Genomic DNA, 26,865 nt, shown 5'->3' with positions numbered 1-26,865 from the left:
CCCTTTCTCTCAGGTTCGTTTGGGCTTCTCCTCATGAGCGAGGCGCCACATCGCACTGGGTGAACTAATGCCACACTGTTGGACCATGGGAAGGATATGAAAGATGCCCGAGCTCCTGATCCGCCGCTAGCCTGTTCTCCGCTAGCTACGGGGCTTTGTGGCCCTGTGCCCCCCCCCCCCCACCTCATTCATTCAACACAGAATGAGACTAGCTGTATCGTTGTGTTTGGGGGGCGGGGGGTGCGGGAGGTTAGGGACAGGGTCCCCAGCGGGATCTCTCTGAGGTCCATTCAGTGGGTCTATGGGCGAGGCCTGTTAGCATGGCTTTAGCACGTCATTATGGATGACATATGAAAGTGGGTCTGGACGGATTGCAGGTCCTCCCCACACCGCCACCAGTGGGTGGGCCTGTACATAACCTGGAGGTGGGGGGGGGTCAAATACGTGTATGTAAATGATCATGACTTCGGAACGGGAGGGGAATCCGGAGGCTGGCTTCAGACATCTGGCGGGAGGGAGGGAGGGACCCTATTGTGGTCTGGGCCTGCATGAGCGCCTTCACGCCCAACAGAAAGAGCTCTGTATTAGTTCCACTTTGCAAATCGTATTGGTTGGCTGCCTTAGCTTCCCCCACCTACCACCTTGCCTTATTTCCCTTCCATGGCCAACTTTCGCATGAAGACAATATTAATCTTAAAAGAGGATTCACAAAAAAATAAGTTGATTAAATAAATAGAGAAGGCTTATTATGACTAAGCTGGGTGGTTTTGGCAGGGAGAGATTTCAACAGGTAGTTCTGTGTGTGTGTGTGTGTGTGTGAGTAGAGATGTGGGAGAATGAGGCTGAGGAGAGCAGGGGAAGACAGTGACAGAAGACTGTTTTAAAAGCTCTCTTGAAGACCAGAATTTGAGCTAACGAACCGTGTGGCTTGCAGATCTTTGTCTAGCAAACTGCAGTGCCCTGTGGCTGCACCTAGGTTTCGCGGCTCAATGGTTTGGCTAACATTTCAGGAGGAAACTGGGGCATGAGGAAGGAGCTTGAGGTTTGATAAATCAATTACAGATAAGATTGGTACCACAGGTCAGTTGAAAACAACCCAAAGACCATAACAAGCAGCTCCATTTATGACGATTAATGAACACCACCATGAAGGTCTTTAATGTGAGCGTAACACAAAATCCCAAATCTGACAGTTATATCACTTATTGACAACTTATCCCCGCCAGTCTCAACCCTTAAACCCTACCCAGAACTGTCAAAAAGTTATGACATCCAGCCCAAACAACCATTCTAAAGTAAATCTTTTGACCACAACAAAAAGTACCCACAGCAGATTACAGAAATGTGTGCATGTAAATGTGTAGTGTGCGTGGTGTGTGTATGTGTGTGTGAGTGTGTAGTTTGTGTGTGTGTGTGAATGTGTAGTTTGTATGTGTGTGTGTGTGTGTGTGAATGTGTAGTTTGTATGTGTGTGTGTGTGTGTGTGTTTGGAGAGCCCTTGCCTCCCTCCAACGCAGTTACGACTAGCTAGCCCCTTGACAACCCATAATGTCCCCTTGTGATGGAAGGCCTAACATTTTCCAGATTAGCTAACTTAAAATTATTAGAACACAGTAGAGCAGTTTGTACTAATGGACATTTTGGAAAAAAGACATGATAATATTTACTTTGTAAATGTATTTTGGAAAAGGTACGATATAAACCCTTAAGGATGTTACACCTAGTTATTCCCTTTACCACACAGGCCTGGAAGATACAACTAATGAGTGGAGCTAATATTTGGTTGAACCATATTTTTCCCTAAATCAAAAAGCATTGCCTTTAACAAAAGCCTAAAGAAAGCTTAAACAAATAGGGCTGCTCCCCATCTCTCATTTTGTGGCGAAGACTGTAAAACCTAAGGGCTTTATGGTCCAGGATAACCACACTATACTTAAGTAATATGCCCCAAGGGGTTATGATATATGGCCAATATACTATGGCTAAGGACTGTTCTGGACACGTTGAAAATAGGCCTCAGCCAAGCAACATATTTTCTTACTAACATTTCCCAACATAAAACCAAAGTCCCCTCGCAATAATTCATTTTGAGTTTCAGCGTTTTAAAGTAAATGATCAAACAGGAAGACATTTCCAGTGTAGTATTTATAACTGGTCAGGGGTCTGAATACTTCAACTCATTGTACGTGTACATATATATACATATATACAGTATCTCACAAAAGTGCTGTCCCCTCAAAATAACACAACACACAGCCATGCATTGTGCGGCGTATGGTCTGAGCATTGACAGGCTGACCCCCCCACCCCTTCAGCCTCTGCAGCAATGCTGGCAGCACTCTTATGTCTATTTCCCAAAGACAACCTCTGGATATGACGCTGAGCGCGTGCACTCAACTTCTTTGGTTGACCATGGCGAGGCCTGTTCTGAGTGGAACCTGTCCTGCTAAACCGCTGTATGGTCTTGGCCACCGTGCTGCAGCTCAGTTTCAGGGTCCTGGCAATCTTCTTAAAGTCTAGGCCATCTTAATGTAGAGCAACAATTCTTTTTTTCAGATCCTCAGACAGTTCTTTGCCATGAGTTGACATGTTGAACTTCCAGTGGCCAGTATGAGGGAGTGTGAGAGCGATGACACCAAATGTAACACACCTGCTCCCCATTCACACCTGAGACCTTGTAACACTAACAAGTCACATGACACTGGGGAGGGAAAATGGCTGATTGGGCCCAATTTGGATATTTTCACTTAGGGGTGTACTCACTTTTGTTGCCAGCGGTTTAGACATTAATGTCTGTGTGTTGAGTCATTTTGAGGGCACAGCAAATGTACACTGTTATACAAGCTGTACAATCACTACTTTACATTGTGTAATTTCTTCAGATGAAAAGATAAACTCAAATATTTACAAAAATGTGAGGGGGGCACTCACTTTTGTGAGATACTGTATATATATATATATATATATATATATATATGGATAATGGAGGGATGAGAGCTGGCGGCTCTGACTTAGGCCCGCAGAGCGCAGGCTAACAGGGCAGCAACAGTGTGGAAACAGGAGGCAGGAGAGGAGAGGGACACAGAACCAACCTCTACCGTCCCTTCGTGAGAGTGGGAAATAGGTAGTGAAAGGAGTTTGGCTGGTGGGGGAGGGGATGGATTTGGGTGGGGGGACGGGGTCGGGGGGGGGGGGGGGGGTAGGGGTGAGCGAGGACCTCACCTCTAGGTCCTGTGATGACAGGCCGATGATGGTGTGTGAATGCCGTTCGGGGGGAGGAGGAGGTGGTCTGCGAAGGCACAACCGTGCTGCTGAAACCAAACTTCTCTGACTTCTTTAATGTGCTGGGCGATGGCATCCCTGGCAAGAATGATTGATAAGTGCAATTTAATAAGGCAAGGTCACGGAGACTCACAGAGAGTGGTAGAGGTGAGTGCGGGGGGGGTGGGTGGGGGTGGGGGGGGGGCTGGCAGGACGTGTGGGGCAGGCTGGCGGGCTGGAGGGAGGACAGGGGGAGTGGTCAGGGCCCAACTAAGTGTGACAAAGCTTTTTTTTTTTTTCATGTGGGAACACAGTTACTTTTGTGTTTTGCTCTTACCAAAGAAGTATTACATTAGTTTCTTTCAGGGACTTCAAAAGCAGTCTGCCTGGATTGGTTTGTGATTTGATGTCCATACCTAGCAGAGTATAACTTTCATTCTGTGTGATTTCAATTTTAGGTATATCTTGTCTTGTGCAGTTACAGCATTAATAGGTGAGTTTATTTAATGACCTCAGATTAAAAACATTTCATTAAAAAGACAAATAAGTTGATTACAGGTAACTAGTTAATGAGTGAGAAAGTCTTTTCTCAGCTGTTTTCCCTTCAGAATAGACACTTATTCTTGGGAGGCTGGGGTGGAGGGTAGAGAATAGGATTGAAAGAGGAATACAGGAAAGAAGAGAATGAGTGGCACAAGGAGGATGAATAGATGAATGGATGAATAGAACAGACAGCTTAGAGTTTAGATCAGCCACAAAGCATGGTCACAAAGACTCAGTGTGCAATGGGTTAACGTGAAAAAATATGCTGTTTTTGCTTAGACTTCACCATTTGATGGCTTCAACCATTTTTTATGTAGTCAAATGGTTAGGACCTCCAACTTCATTGGCTGATCCTTCCCGAAGACCCATCAGGAGAGAATCAGCCAATGAATTACATTGGCGAAGAAAAAGTCAAAAGAGAATAGACACAGAAAAAGCATGCATGAGGACATTGTTTTGATTCTCCCTACTTGAGGTGGGATGTAATTGGTTGGCCACCACATCAAATAACATCTGACCACACCCACGTGCTCTGGACCCTTTCATTATACCTTACCACATTGCGCAACCAGCAACTATTGTACCTAATAATAACTAAATGGCTTTAGCTTTTAAAAGATTAGACTAAGAATACAGTTTGACTAATAAATATAAACTGCCTGCTGTCTTTTTCTTATTGGTCAACAAAAGCATTCCAATGTTCCAATATTACGAAAACAGCTTTCACAGCAGAGATGGATGAGGATGTTTCATCTTAAAAGCAGTGGATGGAATCTCAGGTGTGTAGGTGGTTTTATATTAAGGGGCTGAGAGGTGTGGGTGTGTGTGTGTTAATGTGTGTGTGTGGCAGTTTAGTAATAAATTATGCAGAAGTCTTGGTTTCTTCAGCCCGGGCTCCTCCCTCTTTACAGGCCGTGGGAGATACACATCAATACAGACAAAGAAAGGGACAGAACATGTCTCCCCATCAGTTATTGGACCTCACTTTTGTAAAGAGGGATTTCTGAGGAAGATTGATTAAACAAAGTAGGAACTGATGTAGACGTTCTGGGATCAAATTACCCCCAACCCCCAGTACAAACGTTAACAATTTGTGGTTAAATAACATCTGATCTTGGATATGCAAGGGTGTGGGAAAGCTGGAGGTCACAGGTCGGAGAGCATCAAGGAAAGAGCGCTGTCTGCTTTCAAGTCAAACAAATGAGGTCATACTGACCCCATGATAAGGTAATCTGCTAGCAAAAGACATACGATACACAGGCTTACAAAAACCAAATGAAACAAACCATTCCACTAAATAACAGCTCCACAAAAGTTCCACGACTCCTTAATGACCACTTTATGACTGCTCCCACGGAAGCAACGTTCCGCACCCAGAAACACACTCACACACCAAGAGTGGTGAATGTGGTCAGACAGAGAGCGAATGCCGAACAACTGGAGTGTCCCGTAAATGTTTCTGACTCTGAGACTCATCAAACAACATGGAGAGGTTTACCTCAACAATCACCAGCTCCTCAAATGAGTAATCAGAATGTTTGTCCCCAGAATGTTAATCCTCACCACAACCAGACTTGGCTTACTGGCGACATCTGCCGAGAACTGAACCCCAACCATTTTCAGGGAGCAGTACACAAACCCCCACGCAAAGTTCTGCTACGACCTCCGACAAGCAATCAACTAGGGCTAGATTCAACGTAGGACTTAGTCGACATCCACACCAGCTCTGCTGATCGTCGGCAGGGCTTGAAAACCATCGCGGAGAACACAGCTGTGAGCTGAACAGCAATGCAAATCCATCAGACAGGTTAGGGCCTTCTATGCTCACTTCGAGGCACGTAGCAGCGGACCATGCATCAGAGCACCTGCTGTGCTCTCCATACCCGATGTCAGACCTTGAGACGGGCTAACATTCATATGTGTGGGTCTCTGCAAGACTCAGCACCCACGTTACCACAGAGAACGACGACGAGGTAGCCTACAGGAAGGTCACCAGGGACCTGCTAAAACAGCGCCGGGACAACACGGTCTCTCCTAACGTCAACAGGCCAAGTAACTGATGGTAGATTACAGGAAACAGAGGGACTATGCCCCTATCCACATCAACACGACCTCAAAAGGCTCTACAACTGCCCCGTTGAGAGCACCTTGACAGGCTGCATCCCCGCCTGGATGGCGGACAGCTGAGTTCATCACCCTGGTCAAGCTCCCTGCCGCCCAGAACTTTGACACCAGGCCGTGTCATAGGAAAGCCCTTAAATCCAGCCCAGCGGTAGACTGCTCTCTATACTACTACGGCAAGTGTTTCATCAGTGCCTTGAGGCTAGAACCGACAGGACAGTTCAGCTTCTACCTTCCAGCAATAACGCTATTAAACTAAACTGCCAAGTGATTACAATAAGGCTGGCGATCCATTGACAACGCTTCCTCTTTACACTGTCCGTTTAGTACTGACTACATGCACACACTGGACACATACAGTCGCATAGACACACAACCATCCACACGTAACTCGTACACACAAGCATACGTACGCTGCACACACACACACTTTCATGTTTCACACTGTTGTGTTGCCTAGACAGCTAACATCCACCTATACATATGTAATCCTCAATGATCTCTTCCCGCTACTCGTCCACTTGGCAGTGGTACTTCCAGTATACAGCATTGTGGGTGACGTTTCTTAGTGATTGTTGTTTATTCATTGGAATTTACAGTATATTCTTCCTTCTGTCCCAAAAATCTATTCTGGCAAATGAACATTTGATTTGCTGAAGTAAAATATGTTTTAACGATTATATTATTTATATTATTCACTGTGTCAAATGTTAACATACTGAGGGTGTTATAATTTGATGTATAGTTAGCTTATTGTCTCTGATATGGTCACTTTACTTAAACTGTCAATAACATGAGTTCTTGTTCCTCTTAATGAATATTAGCTTAAAGAGTAACTATCACTAACAATCAATTTTTCCATGAAAACCGGACGTTTTAAGCTTAGTTAAAGTGAAACACCCTACATTAATCCTAGTATTCATTTTGACAGTGTGTTATGTTAGATTTTGTCATTTCAGTAGGAAACCTATTTTGTCCCCTAATGGCCAAACTCCACGATTACAATAAGTGAAGTAGAGGCACATTGCAAACAGGTTCAAACAGCAGCAAGATGGTGGTGCTGTTGCTTTATCCTGGCAGTTAATGTGTATCCCTGTAGCACTCAATATTGTACCTGCCACATCAAATAAAGGTTTATGAACAATTTCCACCTCCAATAATCATTTTTTACCATTCTTTAAAATATAAATGGTAGGGGAAAGACTGAAATTGGGGTGAAACTTATTCTTCAGGAGTACTGTGACGCTCCGGCACCTAACTATAAAAAGGACCGGCATGGAAGTCATTGCGAGTAGCCTCAGAATGAAACTAACAAATGTACTTGCACCGAGAGCTCAGTCATTTGAGGGAAAACACATCTGACATTTGAGAGACCACCAATGACAACCGCCGCTGTTTTAAATCCTCAGCGTCAGAACTCCAAACCCCAAGATGGTGTGGAGCGGAGAGACGAAAAATGTGTGTGGGAGGGTTCACACCAAAAAGCATGTTACACCTTTGGGGAGCAAGGGGGTATTCATTACTTCTGCCTTTTTAAGCAACATTAGCGCTGGCTGGCTGGCTACAGAGGCCTACTGGACTTTCTCATATAGTACACAGAGCAAGAGGGGAAGCAGGAGAGACAGAATGCCTCGAAGGCTCAGACCTGAGCTTGAGTCAGGTGTTGAGTTCTTCTACAGACAGCTTCTTCTGTCCTGTCCTGTGCTCTTTCAGTACTGTGTCAAAAGACAGCTACTGTAGACCAGTCTTTGGTCTTCTGTGTACCCTGGACACCGGGAGCTCTTGGAGCAGCATGGGTGAGAAACAGTTGTGCTTCAAGGAGGTGTGTGCAAAGTGAGATGGAGAGAGGGATGGATTGAACAACATGGAGAGACGGAGAAAACCGTCTGTCTGTGGGAATGCCTGGTGGGTTGTCTGTGTATTAGAGAGACAGTGTGTGTGTGTGTGTGTGTTTTTGTGTGTGTGTTTGTGTCTGGGTGAAGGGGCCTGAAGTCTGAGAGTGAGTAATGAACACTTTAAAAGGTTCTGCCAGGTGAAATCAGAGGCGGGGCGTACTCAGCACTTTCCCGTTCTAAGGCGTTATTACATATAGAAGGGTTGTTTCTCTCCCTCCATCTTTCTTATCTCTCTCTTTGTTCCTCGTCTCTCTCATTCCATCTCTCTCTATCTATCTCATTCTCTCTTTCTCCATCTCGCTCTCTGTGTCTCCCTGCATCTCCCTCACTCGCCTCCTTCTCTCCGTCCCACCATACATTTCTCTCTCCCATCCCTCTCTTCATCTCTCCTCTTCTCGTCCCTCCTCATTCCGTCTCTCCCTCCGTCCTCATCTGACAAATTGACGGGCCTCGCTGCCCGTGAGCGTGTGATTTTACAACGAGCATCCCTCTCCTCCTTGTCCTCCTCCTTCTCCACCTCTGCTGTCCATCAGTCTCCCCCTCTGCCGAGGCCTCTCCTCCGGTGTGCATCAATCAGGCCCAAACTACCGCCGCTCCGCCCTGACTCAGGAGCGCGCATGTGGGTGCGCACAGCAGCCAGACAGGCTAAAAGAGCAGGTCCCTTAACCAAGTGGACAGGCGGAGCAGGTTTGGCCATGAATACAGACGGCCTTATCAACGCCGAGGGCAACAGTGTGTACTGTAATGAAGAGTAATGTCTGCTGCACCTATCTACAAGGCCTTCTCTGATAGGTAGAGACCTCTGAGGAAGTGACTGCAGGTAATGGTTCTGACCAATGGGAGGTGATTAGGCTCCAGAACTTTAAATAATCCAACATTTTGACTGAATACATTTTCAACACGTTTGCTTAATCATGATTTTCCTTGAGAAGACAGTTGAGCCACCACTTTATGTACTTAAAAACACAAACATTTGCACACATTCCTTTACACACTTAATAACGCAAACCTTTGCACACATTCCTTCACACATTTAAAAACGTAAACCTTTGCACACATTCCTTTACACATTTAAAAACGTAAACCTTTGCACACATTCCTTTACACATTTAAAAACGCAAACCTTTGCACACATTCCTTTACACATTTAAAAACACAAACCTTTGCACACATTCCTTTACACATTTAAAAACGTAAACCTTTGCACACATTCCTTTACACATTTAAAAACACAAACCTTTGCACACATTCCTTTACACACACATCGCTGCTGACACCGTGCTATTCAAGCCGGTTGATACGGCCTTGTGAGTGACATGTTTCTAAGCCCTGACGTAAGTTACCTGGGAAAGGGTTGGCATGCCGTTCCACTGGATACACTTTTACAAGCCATGTGTAAATATAACACAGCCATGAGGCGACCAGACACACACTCAGAATCAGCCTGCAGCTGCTGGTAATGTATCACTTGTCTGAATGTTGATGAGTGTTCAGACACACACACACACACTCACAAACACAAGCACGCACAAACACACACACACACACACACACACACACACACACAAGCATGTAGTGTGAAACCAAACAAACCAGTAACCACAAACAAAACCAGAATCAAACCCAAAAGATCAACAGAAGCCGAACCCAGGAGAAGAACAGCACCATGTTCCATCAGATGACTGATAGCCAATGAGAACTGACCCAAGGTGGGAAGACAGGGGAATCTGGAGAATGTCGTGTGTGTGTGAGGGAAAGGCACGAGCACCAGAGCAAACATGAACCCAGTTCACCCCCCCACCCCCCCACACCCCGGGTAGAGCTGAACGCCCAGCCGTCCGCCCCCGTACAGGGCGCATTAAAACCCCCCCCAGGTTGTCCACAAGCCCGCGCCAAGCTCCCCATGCAACAGTGGTTTTCAGGTGGAGCCCTGCTGAAGTCCGTGTGAACCGGCTCAGCCCCCCCTGGGCTCGGCCGTGGGTTCTGGATGCACAGGACACTGAAATGAGTGTGTTTTAATGGGCGGAGTTGCTCGCATTGACATGTCATGATGCACCATAAACATTCCGACGTTCCCACCGGCCCCCCATGCTACAGAACAGCCAGTACACAGCGCCACCAAATAAGGAGAGGGGCCGTGAGGAGTGCCTCCAGGGTCTCTCCCAGTCCCATTCATTTCTATCACAGACACAGTGAAGGGAGGGGGGGGGGTGGGGGGTGGGGGGGGTTTGGTAACCTGGACAAAAACGAAACACCACCAACAACAGTAGACACCACAGCCAACTACGTCCCAATTGAGATGGAGGAGGGGAGGGGTAGTGGGAGTGGGGAAGGGGGGGAAATTGGAAACAGTAATGCATCTTTACCTTGTCTTGAGATGAACGAACTAGCTAGCGAGCCACGCAGTTTATATCCAGCTTTAGAGAAACAAAAGGAAAGGAGGAAAGAAAGAAGGGGACAAAGGAAAGAAAGAACAAGAGGCAGGGTGAATACAGGGCAGCGCTGGAGAGAAAATGGAGCATTACCTCATCAATTAAGTTCCCATAAGAGTGGACCAACCCTCTGTGAGGCAGCGTGGGTCAGGTCACGTTACACACGCAAGCAGAAGCTCTAACACACACACACACTCACACAAACACACACCCACCCACACAGCATACATTCCCATTTACAAACGCAAATAGACAGAAACACATACAACAGAATAGACTACCAAGCACACAAAAGCACGCAGGCAAACACACACACACACACACACAGATTTACGTTTTAAACAAATACTTCCACAGCCTGTTAAACATAAGCCTGGGACATTAACTCATGTCTTATTCCTATCCTCTGGGAACAAAAAACAGAAACACACTCATTCACACGTTCACAGAAACACACAGAAACACACTCATTCACATGTTCATCACAGAAACACACAGAAACACACTTATTCACACGTTCATCACAGAAACACACAGAAACACACTCATTCACACGTTCATCACAGAAACACACTCATTCACACGTTCATCACAGAAACACACTCATTCACACGTTCATCACAGAAACACACAGAAACACACTCATTCACACGTTCATCACAGAAACACACAGAAACACTCATTCACACGTTCATCACAGAAACACACAGAAACACTCATTCACACGTTCATCACAGAAACACACAGAAACACACTCATTCACACGTTCATCACAGAAACACAGAAACACACTCATTCAAACGTTCATCACAGAAACACACTCATTCACACGTTAATCACAGAAACACACGGAAACACACAGAAACACACTCATTCACACGTTCATCACAGAAACACACAGAAACACACTCATTCAAACGTTCATCACAGAAACACGCTCATTCACACATTCATCACAGAAACACACAGAAACACACTCATTCAAACGTTCATCACAGAAACACACTCATTCAAACTTTCATCACAGAAACACACTTATTCACTAGTTCATCACAGAAACACACAGAAACACACAGAAACACACTCATTCACACATTCATCACAGAAACACACTCATTCAAATGTTCATTACAGAAACACACTCATTCACACGTTCATCACAGAAACACACAGAAACACACTCATTCACACGTTCATCACAGAAACACACTCATTCACACGTTCATCACAGAAACACACAGAAACACGCCGCTCCCCTATCCTGAGATGGGCCTCCGCTCGCTCTGAGGCGACTCCACCCTCTTAAATCCCCTGTAACAGAACCCCCCACCCCCTGGCATGCATGCCTCTGCTGTCTACCTGAAACCCAACTCTGTAAAAGCCTGGAGGAAAATAAGGAGTTTTTACTGTGACATTGACTTCTAGGAAGTCACAGGACAAAGAAAACCTGCATGTGTGTGTGTGTGTGTGTCTGTGTCGTCTCGCCTCTCACTCGACTGTTTGGCATTGTGTGTGTGTGTGTGTGTGTGTGTGTGTGCAGAGTGAAGCCACGAGGAGGACCCTGACTGATTTACAGCCCACCAGCCTGAAACACTGAGGCAGGACATGCGCACACACACAAACACACACATACACAAACACACACATATACACAGATACACACACATACACACACAAACACACACATACACACACACACAAACACACACACACACACATACACAAACACACACATATACACACATACACACACACACACATATACACACATACACACACACACACACACACATACAAAAACACAATTACATGACATACACCTACATACATACAATTCCATGTGCACACAGAATAGAGGCTATGGACCTCATTGTTAATACCACAGATGTGAACCAGAAAATGAAGGTCTAAAAGCCCATGGTCTATTATATCAAATGGCCCATAGAGTCAAAATATTTCAAAAATGATGAGCTTGCACTTAAGAGCAGGGGCTCTCAGAACGTCTGACTGAGCCAGCTAAAAGACACATTTCCCAATGAGACAGATGCCTGGGGAAGAAGGTGCTTCTAAGAATTGACTGTGTGTGTTCTGGCTTTAGGTAGGAATGGAATCATCCCAAGAATCGAAAAAAATTTAACCTGCGAGGGAGAACCAGTCTAAGACAGACGAGGAGAGACAGGACACACACACAAACACACACACACACGAGAGGACACACACTGACAAGGCCTGGAGAGACAGGACACACACACTCCGTTCGCCCTCACCGTTCACACACAAAACTACATCACAACCATTCAGACACACACAATTGTGCAGTCTTACAATAACTATGGACACAGAAATCTCCCTGCCCCCTCTACCGCACGCACGCACGCACACTCCTCGTACTCCATTTCTGTTCCAGGCACACGCTATGCATCTATCTGGAGAGATGTGTAGGACGTCTCTATACAGCCGGAGCAGTGGAGACAGAATGACAGACTGGGCGGGGGGGGGGGGGGGGGGGGGGGTTGGCAGAGGAGGGCAGTGTGGTTGGCACTCTCCAGCCGTGCGTACCTGGTTCCACTTCATGCCAGCTGCTGGCCTGGCTGCTGCTTCCTGGGGAACGGCCTTGGCCTGGGTAGTACGACTCCTCTCCTGGACTGTCAACCTCGTCCTCCATACACTTGATTCTCTTGGCTGAGCTGAAGACACACGCAAGCCGGTTAACATCTGACAGGTGAACAGCACTGATACTCAGGCTCAGAGTACACTACACAACTTTTTTTTCCCTCAAATACATTTTCATTGATTCTTTATTCCACCCGTTTGATGCAAACACGTTTTATGTTTCAAAATATACACCCTAGTTCAGCCAAAAGCAGTTTATTTTTATGGGAACTGGTTTCAATGCATTTCTTCTGCAGAATGGTACAGGAGGGGAAGCTTGATTTCGCTAAGGCAACAAAACAATGTGAAAATGTCTGCATTCTCTACTGTACATAATTAAATGCCTTAAATGTAAAATGTAAAGACAATTTGGTATGTTATACCACATGCTGAAAGACAATACCCATCCATATGACAATTCACTGTTATCCAGAATTCCATAATGGTCACAGTTTGACGTGTGTGTCCGTGTGTGTGTGTGCGTGCGTGTGCCATCTGATTACATCCCTCCCCAGACAGATGAATGCTAACCCTCTGGCCAGAGATCAAGGCCCAGGGATGGACACACAGCTGCTCTGTTCTAGGTCTCAGTGTGCGTGTGTGTGTGTGTGTTCTCTGTTCATCGGTCTGTATGAATCCATGTGTGTGTTTTCTGTGCTCCTACAGGGCCCTGGTGAAACCTACCATCAAAGCGTTTCTATGACTGGTCAACTCTATCCACAGTGAATCACCCAGGTTGTGGTTTGGGAGCTGCTCTGTGTATATCTGTCTCTTCTGGACCCAGCGGTCCTACCCTCCCAAGTGCGCTACCTCCCACCGGAGCCCATATGGGTAGTGGTCCAGTGCACAGGGAATTAGGGGGTCATTTGGGACGCGGCAGGCAGACCTGTGAGTTATTTCCCTTGCCGTTGGTTCTGACATTTATTTGTGAATGTGAATGTCTGCTGGTGTGTTTCCCTCATAATCACATAATTAGGGGTGAACATGCACACACACTGCCTTCCTGTTTAGCCGTGTTGGCTTTGGCAGGGAGAGACAGAGGCTGGGCTTAACACACACAGATATGTAGAGACGTACAAACACACGCGTTCCCTTAAAATGCACACACACCACCTGCCCGTACGCCCTGTAGACACAAGTGAATATACCATGTGCAAGTTTAACCAAAGCCCCCAAAAATGTGTGTGTGTGTGTGTGTAAACGTACAGTTCAACAGTTGACATTAAAAGGATTTGGGGGCCATATGCTGCCTTCATTATGTGTGTACCTACAGAGAGGGAGGTTGAGGCAGTACATCTCAGTTCAGTGAGCAGAGCCTTGCAGCGTTGTGTGGGCAGTCTCCTGAGCTCCACACAACATCACTACGGAAGACTGGGGGTGGTGTGTGTGTGTGCGCGGTTTTCGTGTGCGTGTGTGGGGCATGTGTGTTGTGTGTGGAGTGTGTGGTGGAGGGAAATCATTTGGAAAAAAAACACATGGACGCAACAGCATACAAAATACAAATTGTGGGGAGTCTAGGGTCTGCGAAGGAGTTGTGTGTGTGTGTGTGTGTGTGTGTGGAGGGGGTACCTGCTGGAGGAGGTGCTGGGTAGGGGGCGCCTCATGGCCCCAGGGCTCATGCTGTAATAGGAGGAACTGTCTATGTCCGCCAGTGAGAAGTTAGGGCCCGTCCCTGCTGCGATCGGGGCTAGAGACAGACAGAGACAGACAGACAGACAGACAGACAGAGAGACAGACAGAGAGACAGACAGAGAGACAGACAGAGAGACAGACAGAGAGGAGGGTTATTATAAACACTTAAAGAATCAACACAGGTCACTGTGGAACTAGCCGGCGTGCTAGGGAGCACCTTCCGTCATCTGGTGTGTAAAAGCCGCGGCGCTGGCTCTCCTTTACATTCACGGGTGACGGCGACCACTGTTTTTGATGAGGACAGCTTAAACGTGAGGTGGAGGAGAGGAGGGTCTTCGCTGCATACCAAATGGCGAGGAGGAAGATGAAGAGAGGGAGGAGGAGGCTGCTGTGACAGACATGGTAATGGTGTTCCTAATTAACATTGGAAGAGGACACTGCTACAGGAAGGGAGGGACGGTGGGGGGGGGGGGGGGGGGGGGGGATGTGTGTGTGGGGGGGGGAACTGGCAAACACGTCGTCATAACGCAGCTCCACCTCTGCTGATAACTGGAACACCGTCACTCGTCAAGTCACTTCAGGATACTCAACCCCACCCTCCAAAAAAAGGCCATGCCATCGTTTCTGAGTCATCTCTTTACTTCATCCCCCCCCCCTCCCCCCTCTTTACCCTCCCCCCTTGCTTCCTAATCCAAATTGTCGGGGTGGGCCGGGCGGGGCAGGGTTATTTACGAGGCGGGCAATAAAGTGGAGGGTACATTTGCATGGCTAATAGTGGGGGCCGCAGAAGTAATTTGTGAGAGAGCTAACCTGGGCACTGGGCTGCTGTAACTCAGTCTATAACTCTGGTCTAGAGAGAGAGATGGAGGGAGGGATGGAGGGAGGGATGGAGGGAGGGATGGAGGGAGGGATGGAGGGAGACGGAATAAGGGGAAGGAATGAGGGATGAGAAGAGACAGACAGCATGAGAAAAGAGAAAAACAGCGGGTCTTAAAAAGCAGAGTGCCCTTCCTTCCCAACCCTCCTGAGCTGGGATAGAGGGAAGGAGAAAGAGAGAGAGAGAGAGAGAGAGAGGGAGGGAGGGAGGAGAAAAATGACCAGCGCTGCAGTCTCTTTGCCTGGAATGGAAATCAATCATAAAGGTAATCCGCAGTCTCTACCTCTTAAGGGCTTTATCAAGTGCTTTTTGCCTGAAGGATTCCAAATGAAGCCTGTAGCTAGCAGGCCTGCATTGATCTCGCTCACTCTCTTTGACTCCCCCTCTCCCTCTCTCCCCCTCTGTCTCTCTCTCTCCTCTCTCTCCCCTTCAGTCTCTCGTTCTCTTACAGAGCTCTTCTCGATTTCTCCCTCTCTCTCGTCTTCCGTCAGACTAGCCTGGCTGTGCCTTGCTGAAGATGCATTAGTGAAATGTTTCACGGGGCTCTCTACTTATTAGCCACTTCAGTACAGAGGACAGTGCCTGTGATAGGTGAAGCTGCCGGGTGGGTGACAAATTTCAGCATGTGTGTGTGTGAACGGACGTACCACAGTGATGCTACTGTACATTGGCCCATCTGTTGGATGCACCCCCCCCCCAGCCAATACACAACCAAGCTGCCCTCCCCCTCCCCCGTCTTCCTTCTCCACTCCTCACTTCCAGTCCAGCCAGGCACTGGGGATCTGAACCACCACAAAAGCTGCAAGATCTTTTCTTTTGAAAATCAGAAGAGAGAATAGAGGAAAAAGTGTTCTCCTTTGTTCGAGTGGATTTCAGAATTGAAGCATTTGACAACAAAGGCAGCAATCAACATCAAACCTGGACATCCGTCCCGGCAACGAGAGAGGCACCCTAGACCCCCTCGCCCCCCCGCGTCCCTCAGTCCCTCTTTCGTTTTCATCACTTTATTGACAGAGAGCGTGATGGCATGATGGGATGAGCAAGCGGCTACAGAGAGAGAAACTATGTCGCAGCCTTCCACAAGATGAGTGACAGTGTCTGACAGAACAAGATCATGTCTTATGCCATTGTAATGCACAGTCATTATTATTATCATATGTTTGTCTTCTTCTCTTGGCAGTTCTTCTACTGATTACCGCGGTGGCTTTAATGAAGTTCTATTGTAAATGAACGTTATCTCTGCTATGCTCTGGCAATATGTACATTTTTACGTCATGCCAAGTAATTCCAATTGAATTGAAATTGAGAGACAGAGAGGGAGAGAAAGACAGCGAGGCGGAGGGCTCTTTTATGTTTTATGCTTGCTTACACCAGTGTGTTTTCTCTCTTTTGTTTCTCCTGCTGGGCTGGGTTGCTTCACATTCTATCTCTCTCTCTTACACACACACACACACACACTGCATACTCTGTACTAGTACTTCTGGTAATTGTCACTGTTATTGTATTTTCACAGCCATATCGAGTTCTGCTACGGTGAAGCCACCCCCACATCTCTACAAGCCACACCGGTTAAGCCCATTCCACTCCAGTCGTGCCAGTATTGCCAGGGGCTGATTGTGGTGCCCAGATGGTACTGCCCACTGGCACAGAGACTGGTTGGGGGTGGTGGTGGGGTTGGTGAGGCTGGCACACCGTTGCATGGTTGGATGAAGGATGTGTGTGTGTGTGTCTGTGGGGGTGTGTGTGGTGTCCCCCAGTGGTGATGCCATGGTGTGCCAGGGGCAGACGGGGTGCGTGGATGGCAGGATGGAGGAGAGGCCATGCCAGCCCTTCACTCTATTATTCATTCATCCCCTCCCCATGTTCCTCTTACTCATCTGGTCTGGGGGTTTCTGTGCCAGCCTTCTGTGTGTGTATATATAGATGAGCCCAGATGTGTCCAACTGGCTAGCATGGTATCTAAAAGGTGGACTCGACTGGCCTGGATGTTAGTCACATGCAAGGTCAGGGGTTTCGAACAAATTTCACAGAGGGCGTAGTGTCTGTAGACTTCTTTTCTTTTAATAGATCTAGTCAACTAGGTGACAGGAGTTCTTCAGTAATGAGTAATAGATCTAGTTAACTAGGTGACAGGAGTTCTTCAGTAATGAGCTGACTGACTGGTTCAAACCTGCCGACAGACCACCCTCTGTGGAAGGAGTTGGGCACCTGCAGGTCAAACTCACACTGGGTTGCAAAATGCGTGACACCCAGAACTAGTGATGCTTCTTCTGAAATGGAATGTTCACACTCCAGAACTCCTAAACTGGGACCAGATAAAACTGACAAACAGGAGTTGCTAGATCTGGTAGAAATCAGAACCAGCAAGCTCCAGAACTCAGAGGGTACCGAGGAGAACAGAGAACCAGCAGTCTCTGTACCTTGTAGGGTGAGAGTTGAAAACTCCTGTTTTAGAAGAACAAGCAAACTGCCTTTGTGGAGCTCCGGTGGATCCACCACCTCTGCTGTCTCAACAGGGATGGATAGAAGACCAGGAAGGAACAGAAATGGAGGAATGACAAGGAAAGGGCGGTGCCCAATATCCCAAATTACCCAGGTACGGTATTGAATGGACCAATTACAATTACACCCATCACCCCCCCCCCCCCCCCCCACCCCCCCACACACACACACACACACACGCGGCAACACACAGGTATAAGCGCTAACTTTATGGAGACTTTCATTTCTCTCTCCTCCCCACCCTCCCCCATTTTTTGTGTGCTGCTTTAATAGGATATTGATCGACAGAAGCAGATTCGATTGGACCCTGCCACTGAATTGTGTAATGTGTGCTCCAAGCCAAGGTCACACTGCCTTATAGACAGCGAGGGGGTGGGGGTGGGGGGTGTTGCCCCATTCAATACCATGAACGACCTCTCATCTTCTGCACTGTGCATCGAGTCCCCCCACACCCCCACCTGGTCGCCATTCTCTCTCTGTCACACACACACGTATACACACACTAGCTCTCAGAATCCTAATGTTGGCCTGATGTGTATCTCCTGTGTGTGTGTGTGTGTGTGCGTGCGTGTGTCCACAGACAGGTCTAGATCCCTGCATACTATCCAGAACTGCAGTCTTCACCTGCTCCTTACGGAGCCAACCACGTGAATGACCCGCCCCCTTCAGATACACACAGACACAGCTTTGCTGACTGGGTTAGTATGGACACTGTAGGGAAGGAAACCCTCTGCAAAGCATGGATTCACTCGAATATTTTCTGGGCGGTTTTGGCCAAATTTTTTCTGGCCAATGTGTTGATTCATTGGGTTAGTAAGGTCCTGTTCTGACCACTAGGCCGGGGCTGTCCAGTGGTGTGCAGGGACTGGTTCCAGCCCAGTCCTGTAGGGCTCTTTACTGTGCATCTTGATATAGAGTGTTTACAGTACTCCACAAGACCAGACCTGTTGATTGGCAAGAACATCCGATCTGATATATTCAAAACAACACTTTTATCATGTTAGCTTCATGGGCTGGTCAGCCAGTACGTTAACTACCCAGTCAGTCACTTAATCAGTCAGTCATACAGTCAGCCAGACAGTCAGTCAGCCAGTCAGTCATACAGTCAGTTATACAGTCAGTCACTCAATCGGTCACTCAATCAGTCAGTCAGTTATACCATCAATCGGCCATTCAGTCAGTCATACAGTCAGTCATACAGTCAGTCAGCCAGTCTGTCACTCAGTCATACAGTCAGTCACTCAGTCATACAGTCAGTCACTCAATCAGTCAGTCAGTCCATCATACAGTCAGTCACTCAGTCAGTCAGTCCGTCATACAGTCAGTCATACAGTCAGTAAGTCAGTCAGCCAGTCAGTCAGTATTCTAGAGAGAGAGATAAAGAATTCTCCCAGCCAACATATGCCACCCAGCAACTCCCTTTCTTCTCCCCGTCCTCCCCCCATGTCACAGATGTTAGGATAAAAGCCCCATCTCTCCCAGAGCCGGATCAATTATGCATATTCCTTAATCTCGTTACCATCATACGCCAGGACTGGAGCTGCCGGGGTCGCGCTGCCTGTGCTAATCACACTAATATCACCAGCTAGTTAGAGAGCTAGTGATACACACATGCATGCACGCAGTCTGAGAGGCACACCTACACACCGACACCGACACACGCACACACACACACACACACACGCACACTATTTTCCCTGTGGTTCAGTCTTCTGCCAACACAATGGAGGCATCTGGATAGGGCCAAGACCTGGGTGCCAGCTCAGTGAGACAGAGAGAAGAGTATGTGTGTTGTGTGTGTGTGTGTGTAGGTTAAAGTTCTAGTGGAGTGGGGATCCACACACATTGGGCCGACTGCCCAGGTCTGCCCCGTCTGGGTCCCCCTTGGCGTTGCTCCACCACCCCCACCTCCACCGGTTTCCTCCCCACCCACCTCCACTGTCTCTCCCCCACCCACCTACCCCAGTCTCCCCCTCACCCACCTTGACCGGTCTCTCCCCCAGCCTCCCACTTAACTCTCATCTATCCACTAACCATTCCACCGTGGCTAGTCCTAGTCTTAGATGCGGTACTGTGTGTGTGTGTGTGTGTGTGTGTTTGGGGGGGGGGGGGGGGGGTGATCAATGCACCTTTGATCAGAAGGGGCTCCAGTCGGAGTGCTGACTGGCACTTTCAATCGGCTATTGTTAGCGGGGGCTATCGACATAGCTGTATGGATCACTGCTCTCTGTCACTCTCTCTCCATCCCTCTTTCTCCATCCATCCCTCCCTTCTATCTCTCTCTCTCGACACCTCCCTGTGTTGCGCGTACACAGCACTTTTTAAAGGTCACGTTTTTCCCTCCCTCCCTTCGCTCCCTCCATCTCTTTGTCTTTCTGTCCTCTTTTTCCTTGTTGCCTTGCTGGATCACTGTCTCTCTATCAATCTATATGTCTGTCTGTCTGTCTGCCTGTCTGTCTGCCTGTCTGTCCATCTGTCTGTTTGTCTGTCTGTCAGTTGCCTTCTCCCTAACCACTTGGACTGTGACCGCCCGCCTCTGTTTCATATCTTTTATTCTCTAGCTCACCCAATCTCTATTTCTTCTCTCTCCTCCAAGTGTACCTACAGAGAAAACACGGCTTACAAACAAAAATACAAGATAACCCGATAGAAAATCAGTTAATTTCCACCTCCAGCGCCTAAAAAGAGATGTCCTTCAGGGCCTGCATTCCCAAAGTGTCTCAGCATAAGGACCACTTTGTAGGAGTAGATCCCCTGTCAATGTAATCTAAATCAATGGGACCTGAAAGGTCAAAACTGATCCTAGATCAGCACTCCCCTGAGATGCATATCTTAATCATTGTCCCTTCTCCTTTGTCCTACCAAGTCCACTTTTGGGGTGTTTTTCTTTTAGCTGACTGTCTGATTTGGGAGAGATCTGGGATCTTAGTTCATTAACAGAGTAGGATTGGTAGAGGAACGTCTGTATCAGTCCTGATAAATTGCATTAGTGGGCCTGGACCATATCGATGGAAGATCTGCAATCAAATCACTCCTGCAGGCTTCTCTATGTGGAGGAACGCCGGAGGAAGAGAGGGAGAGGGACTGGAGGACTCCTCGGAGGTTCAGTCACATTAACAGAGAAGGGGTAAGAAGAGACAGGTCTCCACAGAGGCTGGAGGGGCGAGATCACGGAGAAAGCACGATAAACTCTTACTCTGCGAGACTCGGACCAGCTCGGCCACACTGAAGACCCCCGATGTGACGAAGCTGTCCTGGAAGCCGAGATGTCCTGAAAGACAGAGAGAGGAAATAGGTGATGTTCTCCCAAACACGGTACACGAAAGACAAGGCACGGCACAGGGTTCTGCATGTTCCTCTGAAGCACACAGCAACAGGGTCTATCTGTCACACACAAACTACTCCTAACACTTACCTAAACCTAACCTTAACCTAAATAACCTAATCTTTTGGCCTACACTTAATTTAATAATCCTTAATCCTAAACAATAACCTGTAATGCCTAAACTTAACTGTAACCCTAATACTAACCCTAACCATAAACTTAACCGCAAGTCAGACAGAAAAAGTGGGGACTGGTCAGGGTCCTGAATTCACATTATTTTCCTTGTTTTACCTCCAAAGTGAGACAGTAAAACAGGACCAGACTGTGGAGACGTGCACGGGCAGGACACATCTTGGGCCTCTGCCTCCATGGGTGAGCCTAACAAACCACATTATCTGCAGTGTCCCTTATTATGGACAATGTATCTTTCACTCCACAGTCAGTAACATGCCACCTCAGTCACCATTGCCCAATTTTGACTCAGGTGATTGATGTGGCAGAATGACACTGTTTGGCCAGATAGTGGAGCTATAACATTTGATTGAATATGCAAACTTTGCAACGTCCTTTAACATTTTTGACTGAAAGTAATTAGGGCACAAGTAACACATTTGACTCAAGGACCCTCAAGGTCCACCAAGATGGATTATCCAACATACTGAATTCTATCTTCGCATAAACAAAGAGTAAACATTGGCAAAATGTCCTGTATCAGTGAGTATGACCTTGCTATCAAAAGACGTTGCCATAATCAGACGATGGTCTAGAAAGAAACTACAGGTATATGTACAAACCTCCAAAATACAGTGGAAACTGAGCTGCACCTCCCATATGACCACATCAGATGCATATTTCCCTCCTATCGCACAGACTTACAAATAATTTGAAATTAAATCACACTCCTACACAACCCCCGTAAAGAGTTCCTAATGTAATATTTGATGTGTTTATCATTTTTGTGTAATGTTTACTTCATATTTTTGCTGGACCGCGTAAGCAGAGCTAGCCAAGAAAAGCGAATGTCTCTTACTGAGTGAGTGAGTGACTGACTGACACAGCATAGAGTAATGGTTGTGAAATAGCGTAGTGGTTAGAGACACAGACTACCAACCAAGAGGAAGAGAGAGGCGTTTGAGCCTCATCACAGCCAAAACAAATGATGCATTAGGATTTGTTAAGGATAGACAAAAACTTCACTGGCTACAGCCTTCAGTAGCCACTTTATAGTAAGACAAAAATAAAACTGTTTACGGTTACACATCCGTGCATGCTTTTTGGGTCAGGACAGAAAAAAAAATTGCTGGCTACAACCTTCAGTAGCTACGTAATAGTAAGCCTAAAATAAATAACTGTTTACGGTTATATTGTGACTATTTCTGGTGGAAGTACGCATCCGTGCATGCTTTTTGGGGTAATTTAGGCTAGATCACTCCCCTGGGCAGTAAAAGAGGAGGGGTTTCCACGATTCTCTCGTCTTTTCTCTTGATGAAAGAGTGAGTTATCGTCAGCTATATTAATAGTTAATGTATCAATGTCATTCACAAATGAAAGAAAAACAAACGTTGGGCCATGAAATGAAATAGCGTTGCCAGTGTAAAGTTAAACTTCAGTCTTGCTAGCAATTGCTCAATTCTTATGAATATTCCAAGTAGTAAGTTAGTAGATACTAGTAAGCCTATTACTGGCTAATAAGCTGTTAAAATGGCCAGTGGGAAAGGCCATACAGTTCATAGATGCTATTTGTGGTGGAGGTAAACTTAATAAGAAACGTTACTCAGTTTAACAAAATGCTTAATGGTGTCTAGCAAAATATCAAACTTGTTGTGATGTTAATGACACCAACTCTCATGGGAGAGCCAAGTTTAAATCCAGTGAGGACAACATTCATCACTTCTGATTGCGTGCCGGCTGAACTAGGCTTGCCTGGTTACTTGTCTGGTTTATATATATATTTTCCTCACATGGCAATGTAAACTAAGAATTCCCATGCAAATGAAGACCTTTTAAATGAAACTGAAATTTAATTGAGTGTGAGAGATAGAGGAGGAGGCAGTGTGAAATAGAGAGAATGTGAAAAGGGAAATGGAATGAGAGAGGCGAGAGAGGAGAGGTGGAAGAGAGAGAGAGAAAGAGAGAGAGGGAGAGAGAGAGAGGGAGAGGGGAAAAAAGAAAAGGAGAGAGAGGAAAAAGATAGCGGTGAGGAAGGGGAAGACAGAGTCTATATCTCTGTCTTTCTAATTGTCTGTCTCTTCGTCTGTCTCTCTCTGGTTGGTGATGTAATGGATCCAGGAGAGCTCTCTGTGCAACCATGGGAAGAGCAGGAACTACATTCACAGAGAGACACAGAGAGGCAAAGACACACAGGGAGGCACAGACAGAGACACAGAGAGACAGAGAAAGAAAGAGCGAGACACACAGAGAGACATGGAGAGACACGGAGAGACACATTCAGCTCAAGGATACGGCCACTATAATAACCTAGTGTCATACTACGCCGAGAGCATAGCTGCGGCGCGCTAACTTGAGCAGCCGGAATAGGGAGAGGGAACACATACTATATAGACTTAGCAGTCTGGGTTCAACAAGGGCAATTCCATGAGGGAGCGCCTCCTATAGGGAGACAGGCAGGCGAAGGAGGGGGCATGGCTTCTATATCTCAACAAAGATAATCACTCCCAGCTGTGTCCACAGAAAGAGAGAGAGAGAGAGAGAAGGAGAGAGGAAGGGAGAGGAAATAGAGGAGGGAGGGAGGGAGGCTGAGAAAGAGTAGTGGGCTGAAGAGTGAAAGAAGGGAAAGGACAGAGAGAAAAAGAGAAAGGGGGGGGTGGAAAAAAGGACGGTGGGAGGAGCCAACAGCTCAGCTTTCATAAGAGCTGAGACGCCAAACCTCCCCTCTGACAGGAGAGAAATGGAGTGAGAGAGAGAGAGACAATAGAAAAACTCAGCAACTTAGTGAGGAGGGGGGGGGGGGGGGGGAGGCTGAGGCCCAAGTTCAACACCGAGAGAAAACGCGTCGCTGCCAAACGACAGACCAACTCACGCTGGGTGCCATATCAACGACCGACTGGCTTTCCGTGACCAGCAGGTCTCTGGGCGCTAGGAGTGTCTGCTCAAAGTCTATTCGCATGACACCCAGTATTGTAGTAGAAAAGTCTGTATAATCTTCGGTGCTGCTAAGACTATGGGAGGGTGCACGCGTGCGCGTGTCCTACAGGCTGCCGTTGAGGCTGTGAAGGAGAGGATATCCTCTGTTCTTATCTCCCAGTCAGAGGATTGGTCAACAACAAGCCTCTTATCCCTGAAAGACACCAGTCAAACAGCACGTAGCGCCTAGACCCACGGGTCAAGGTTTACCAGGATACACACCACACACACACACACACACACGCCTGCACTCACACTTACTGATGTACACACAGACTTTCCCTCACAGCGTGTTTTCCTGGACTGACGACTGAGGCAGTGGGGAGAGCGGAGCAGAGGTGAGGTGACATGGTGTCAGAGGAGAGGGGAAGGGCTAGGAGGAGGTGGAGGGGAGTGAAGAGGGGGGAAAGGGACATTTACAGTATGTTGGGGAGGAGTGTGGGGGGGGGGTAGGGGAAAAGAGGGAGGGGGGGGAGAGGATGTACAGCAAGGAGGAGGGGAGAGCTAGCCTGCATCATCGTGGCTTTGAAACGAGAGCCTGTATTCTAACCGTCAGGGTCAAGTGCAGGTCACACAGGATGTGTGTGTGTGTGTGTGGGTGTGTGTGTTGGTGGGTGTGTGTGTGTGTTGGTGGGTGTGTGTGTTTGTGGGTGGATGCGTGTGTTTGTTGGTGGGCCAGAAGTGTCAGTCACTGCCATGCTAAGCAATGCACACAGATAGGGACAGACAGACAGAGTCAGACACACAGACAGACAGAAACAGACAGACAGACAGACACAGACAGACAGTCAGACACCCACAGACAGTCAGGTGGGTAGAGGCGGTAGGAGAACAACATTGCATGTGAGGATTTCTCTGTTGCCTCGTTTCTACTGATGCCAAACACTGGTGTTTTACCCTCAAGTCTTTAGGACTTAGGGGCGGGGCTTACGGATTGACGCGTGGCGTGGTGTGCAAACGCAGCATGTTGTTCTATTCGAATGGCGATGTGTATCGTTTGCTTTAAGCATCTCGTAATAGTTTCCATCCGATCTAACAAACAGATCCCTGATAAAATAAAGGAAATAAAGCAACAGTACAGGGAAGAAAAGACTCGGAATGACCGAAGGTGATACGATGCCATTGACTCAATAGAAAAACGGAGCACTGAGACCGAGATGTAGCCTGCAGAACCTTTAACAAGCCAAAATTACCTCAGAATTCGCCCAAATCCTTCTTTTAAAGGTAGATCGTTTTGACAAAATACTTATTAAACTAAATAATGAATACACTGGCTCACTGTTGCAGTATCATGTGTGTAGGTAGAGAAAGAGCTGGTCACAGAAATTTTAAGAAGAAATTATTATTCTAGTTCAAATGCCGTATTGTAAACAAACGAAGTATGGCATTATTGTTTATTTGACTTTACTACCCAAAAATATTTGCCTTTTATTTTTTGTAATCAGAAAACCAAATACTAGAGCTGGATTCATGGAGGGCCATATTTGGGTCGTGTTTGTTATTGAAGATAAGGGGGTATGGCCAATATACCATAGCCGAGGCTGTTCTTAGGCACGACTAAAAGTGGAGTACCTTTTTATACTGCCAGTATAAGCAGTGGTATGTAAGTCTGAAAATGTACTACACTATTGTCAGTCACTCATCTGCAAAATGAATTACATTCCTAGAGCCCTTATTCCTTTTATAAACTGGTAACAAATGCAATTAGTACAAATGGTATATAATGCAATTAGTACACATGGTATATAATGCAATTAGTACACATGGTATATAATGCAATTAGTACACATGGTATATAATGCAATTAGCACACATGGTATTTAATGCAATTAGCACACATGGTATATAATGCAAATTCAGTTACGCCCACTTAACTCTGGTGGCCCCCTGGTCTTTATTCACATTACTGTGTTTTGTTTCATACTATCTATTAGTATTGTGCCATTTTACTTCAAATTCTAATTGTATTTACTCCATTATTTCTGTTGTTACTGCATTGTTGTGAGGGAAGTGGCCAGGAAGCAATTAGTGGAACAGTCTATACCTTCTGAATTCTGTTTCCATGACAAATAAAACAGGAAAAAGTACTGCAGTTCCAAATGGTACAGAAGGCCTAAGTGACACTCTGAACAGAATTGAAAGTGAGATCCCTTCCAATACTTTTAAGAAAAAAAGAAATCTTCCCATTTCACATACCTACATTTCCAAAACATATAATTGCCTGTTTATACCTTTCAGCCTGATCTGTTTGTGTCCATAGAAAAACGCTAAGCCAAAGATCTAACCTCACGCCTCACCGCCTTAACTGAACACCGACATGACGTGACTGGATAGGTCAAAGCAAAGTCTCAACACACCAACTAGCTTTGAGCAATCTAGTTGTTTAAAGATCTGCAATCCCTTCAAGGTAGAGAGGATGGAAGGATTACCGCGCAGTGTTACTGCGCAATGTCCAGCACGTGTAAAAGTGATCAGAGTTGA

The 26,865-nt window shown here is 46.7% G+C and overlaps 1 protein-coding gene across 12 annotated transcripts in view; it reads right to left on the bottom strand.

Annotated features, from left to right (window-relative positions):
* Nucleotides 1-26,865, bottom strand: part of nfia (nuclear factor I/A) — a 164,926-nt gene that overhangs the window by 26,033 nt on the left and 112,028 nt on the right. For 5 of the 12 annotated variants that reach the window (XM_029121756.2, XM_029121762.2, XM_029121760.2 and 2 more), the window contains exons 4-8: nucleotides 21,112-21,186; nucleotides 14,474-14,591; nucleotides 12,812-12,939; nucleotides 10,187-10,237; nucleotides 3,223-3,360 (exon numbers count right to left, since the gene is read on the bottom strand). In XM_029121756.2, the coding sequence (XP_028977589.2) occupies nucleotides 3,223-3,360; nucleotides 10,187-10,237; nucleotides 12,812-12,939; nucleotides 14,474-14,591; nucleotides 21,112-21,186 (510 nt within the window). The remainder of the gene's footprint in view (nucleotides 1-3,222; nucleotides 3,361-10,186; nucleotides 10,238-12,811; nucleotides 12,940-14,473; nucleotides 14,592-21,111; nucleotides 21,187-26,865) is intronic. The other 7 variants (XM_029121757.2, XM_029121763.2, XM_029121768.2 and 4 more) reach the window with 3 other exon arrangements.

This window comes from Esox lucius, chromosome 8 (assembly GCF_011004845.1).
Source record: "Esox lucius isolate fEsoLuc1 chromosome 8, fEsoLuc1.pri, whole genome shotgun sequence".
Lineage (NCBI taxonomy): Eukaryota > Metazoa > Chordata > Actinopteri > Esociformes > Esocidae > Esox > Esox lucius.
This window is presented reverse-complemented; position numbering and strand designations above follow the sequence as displayed.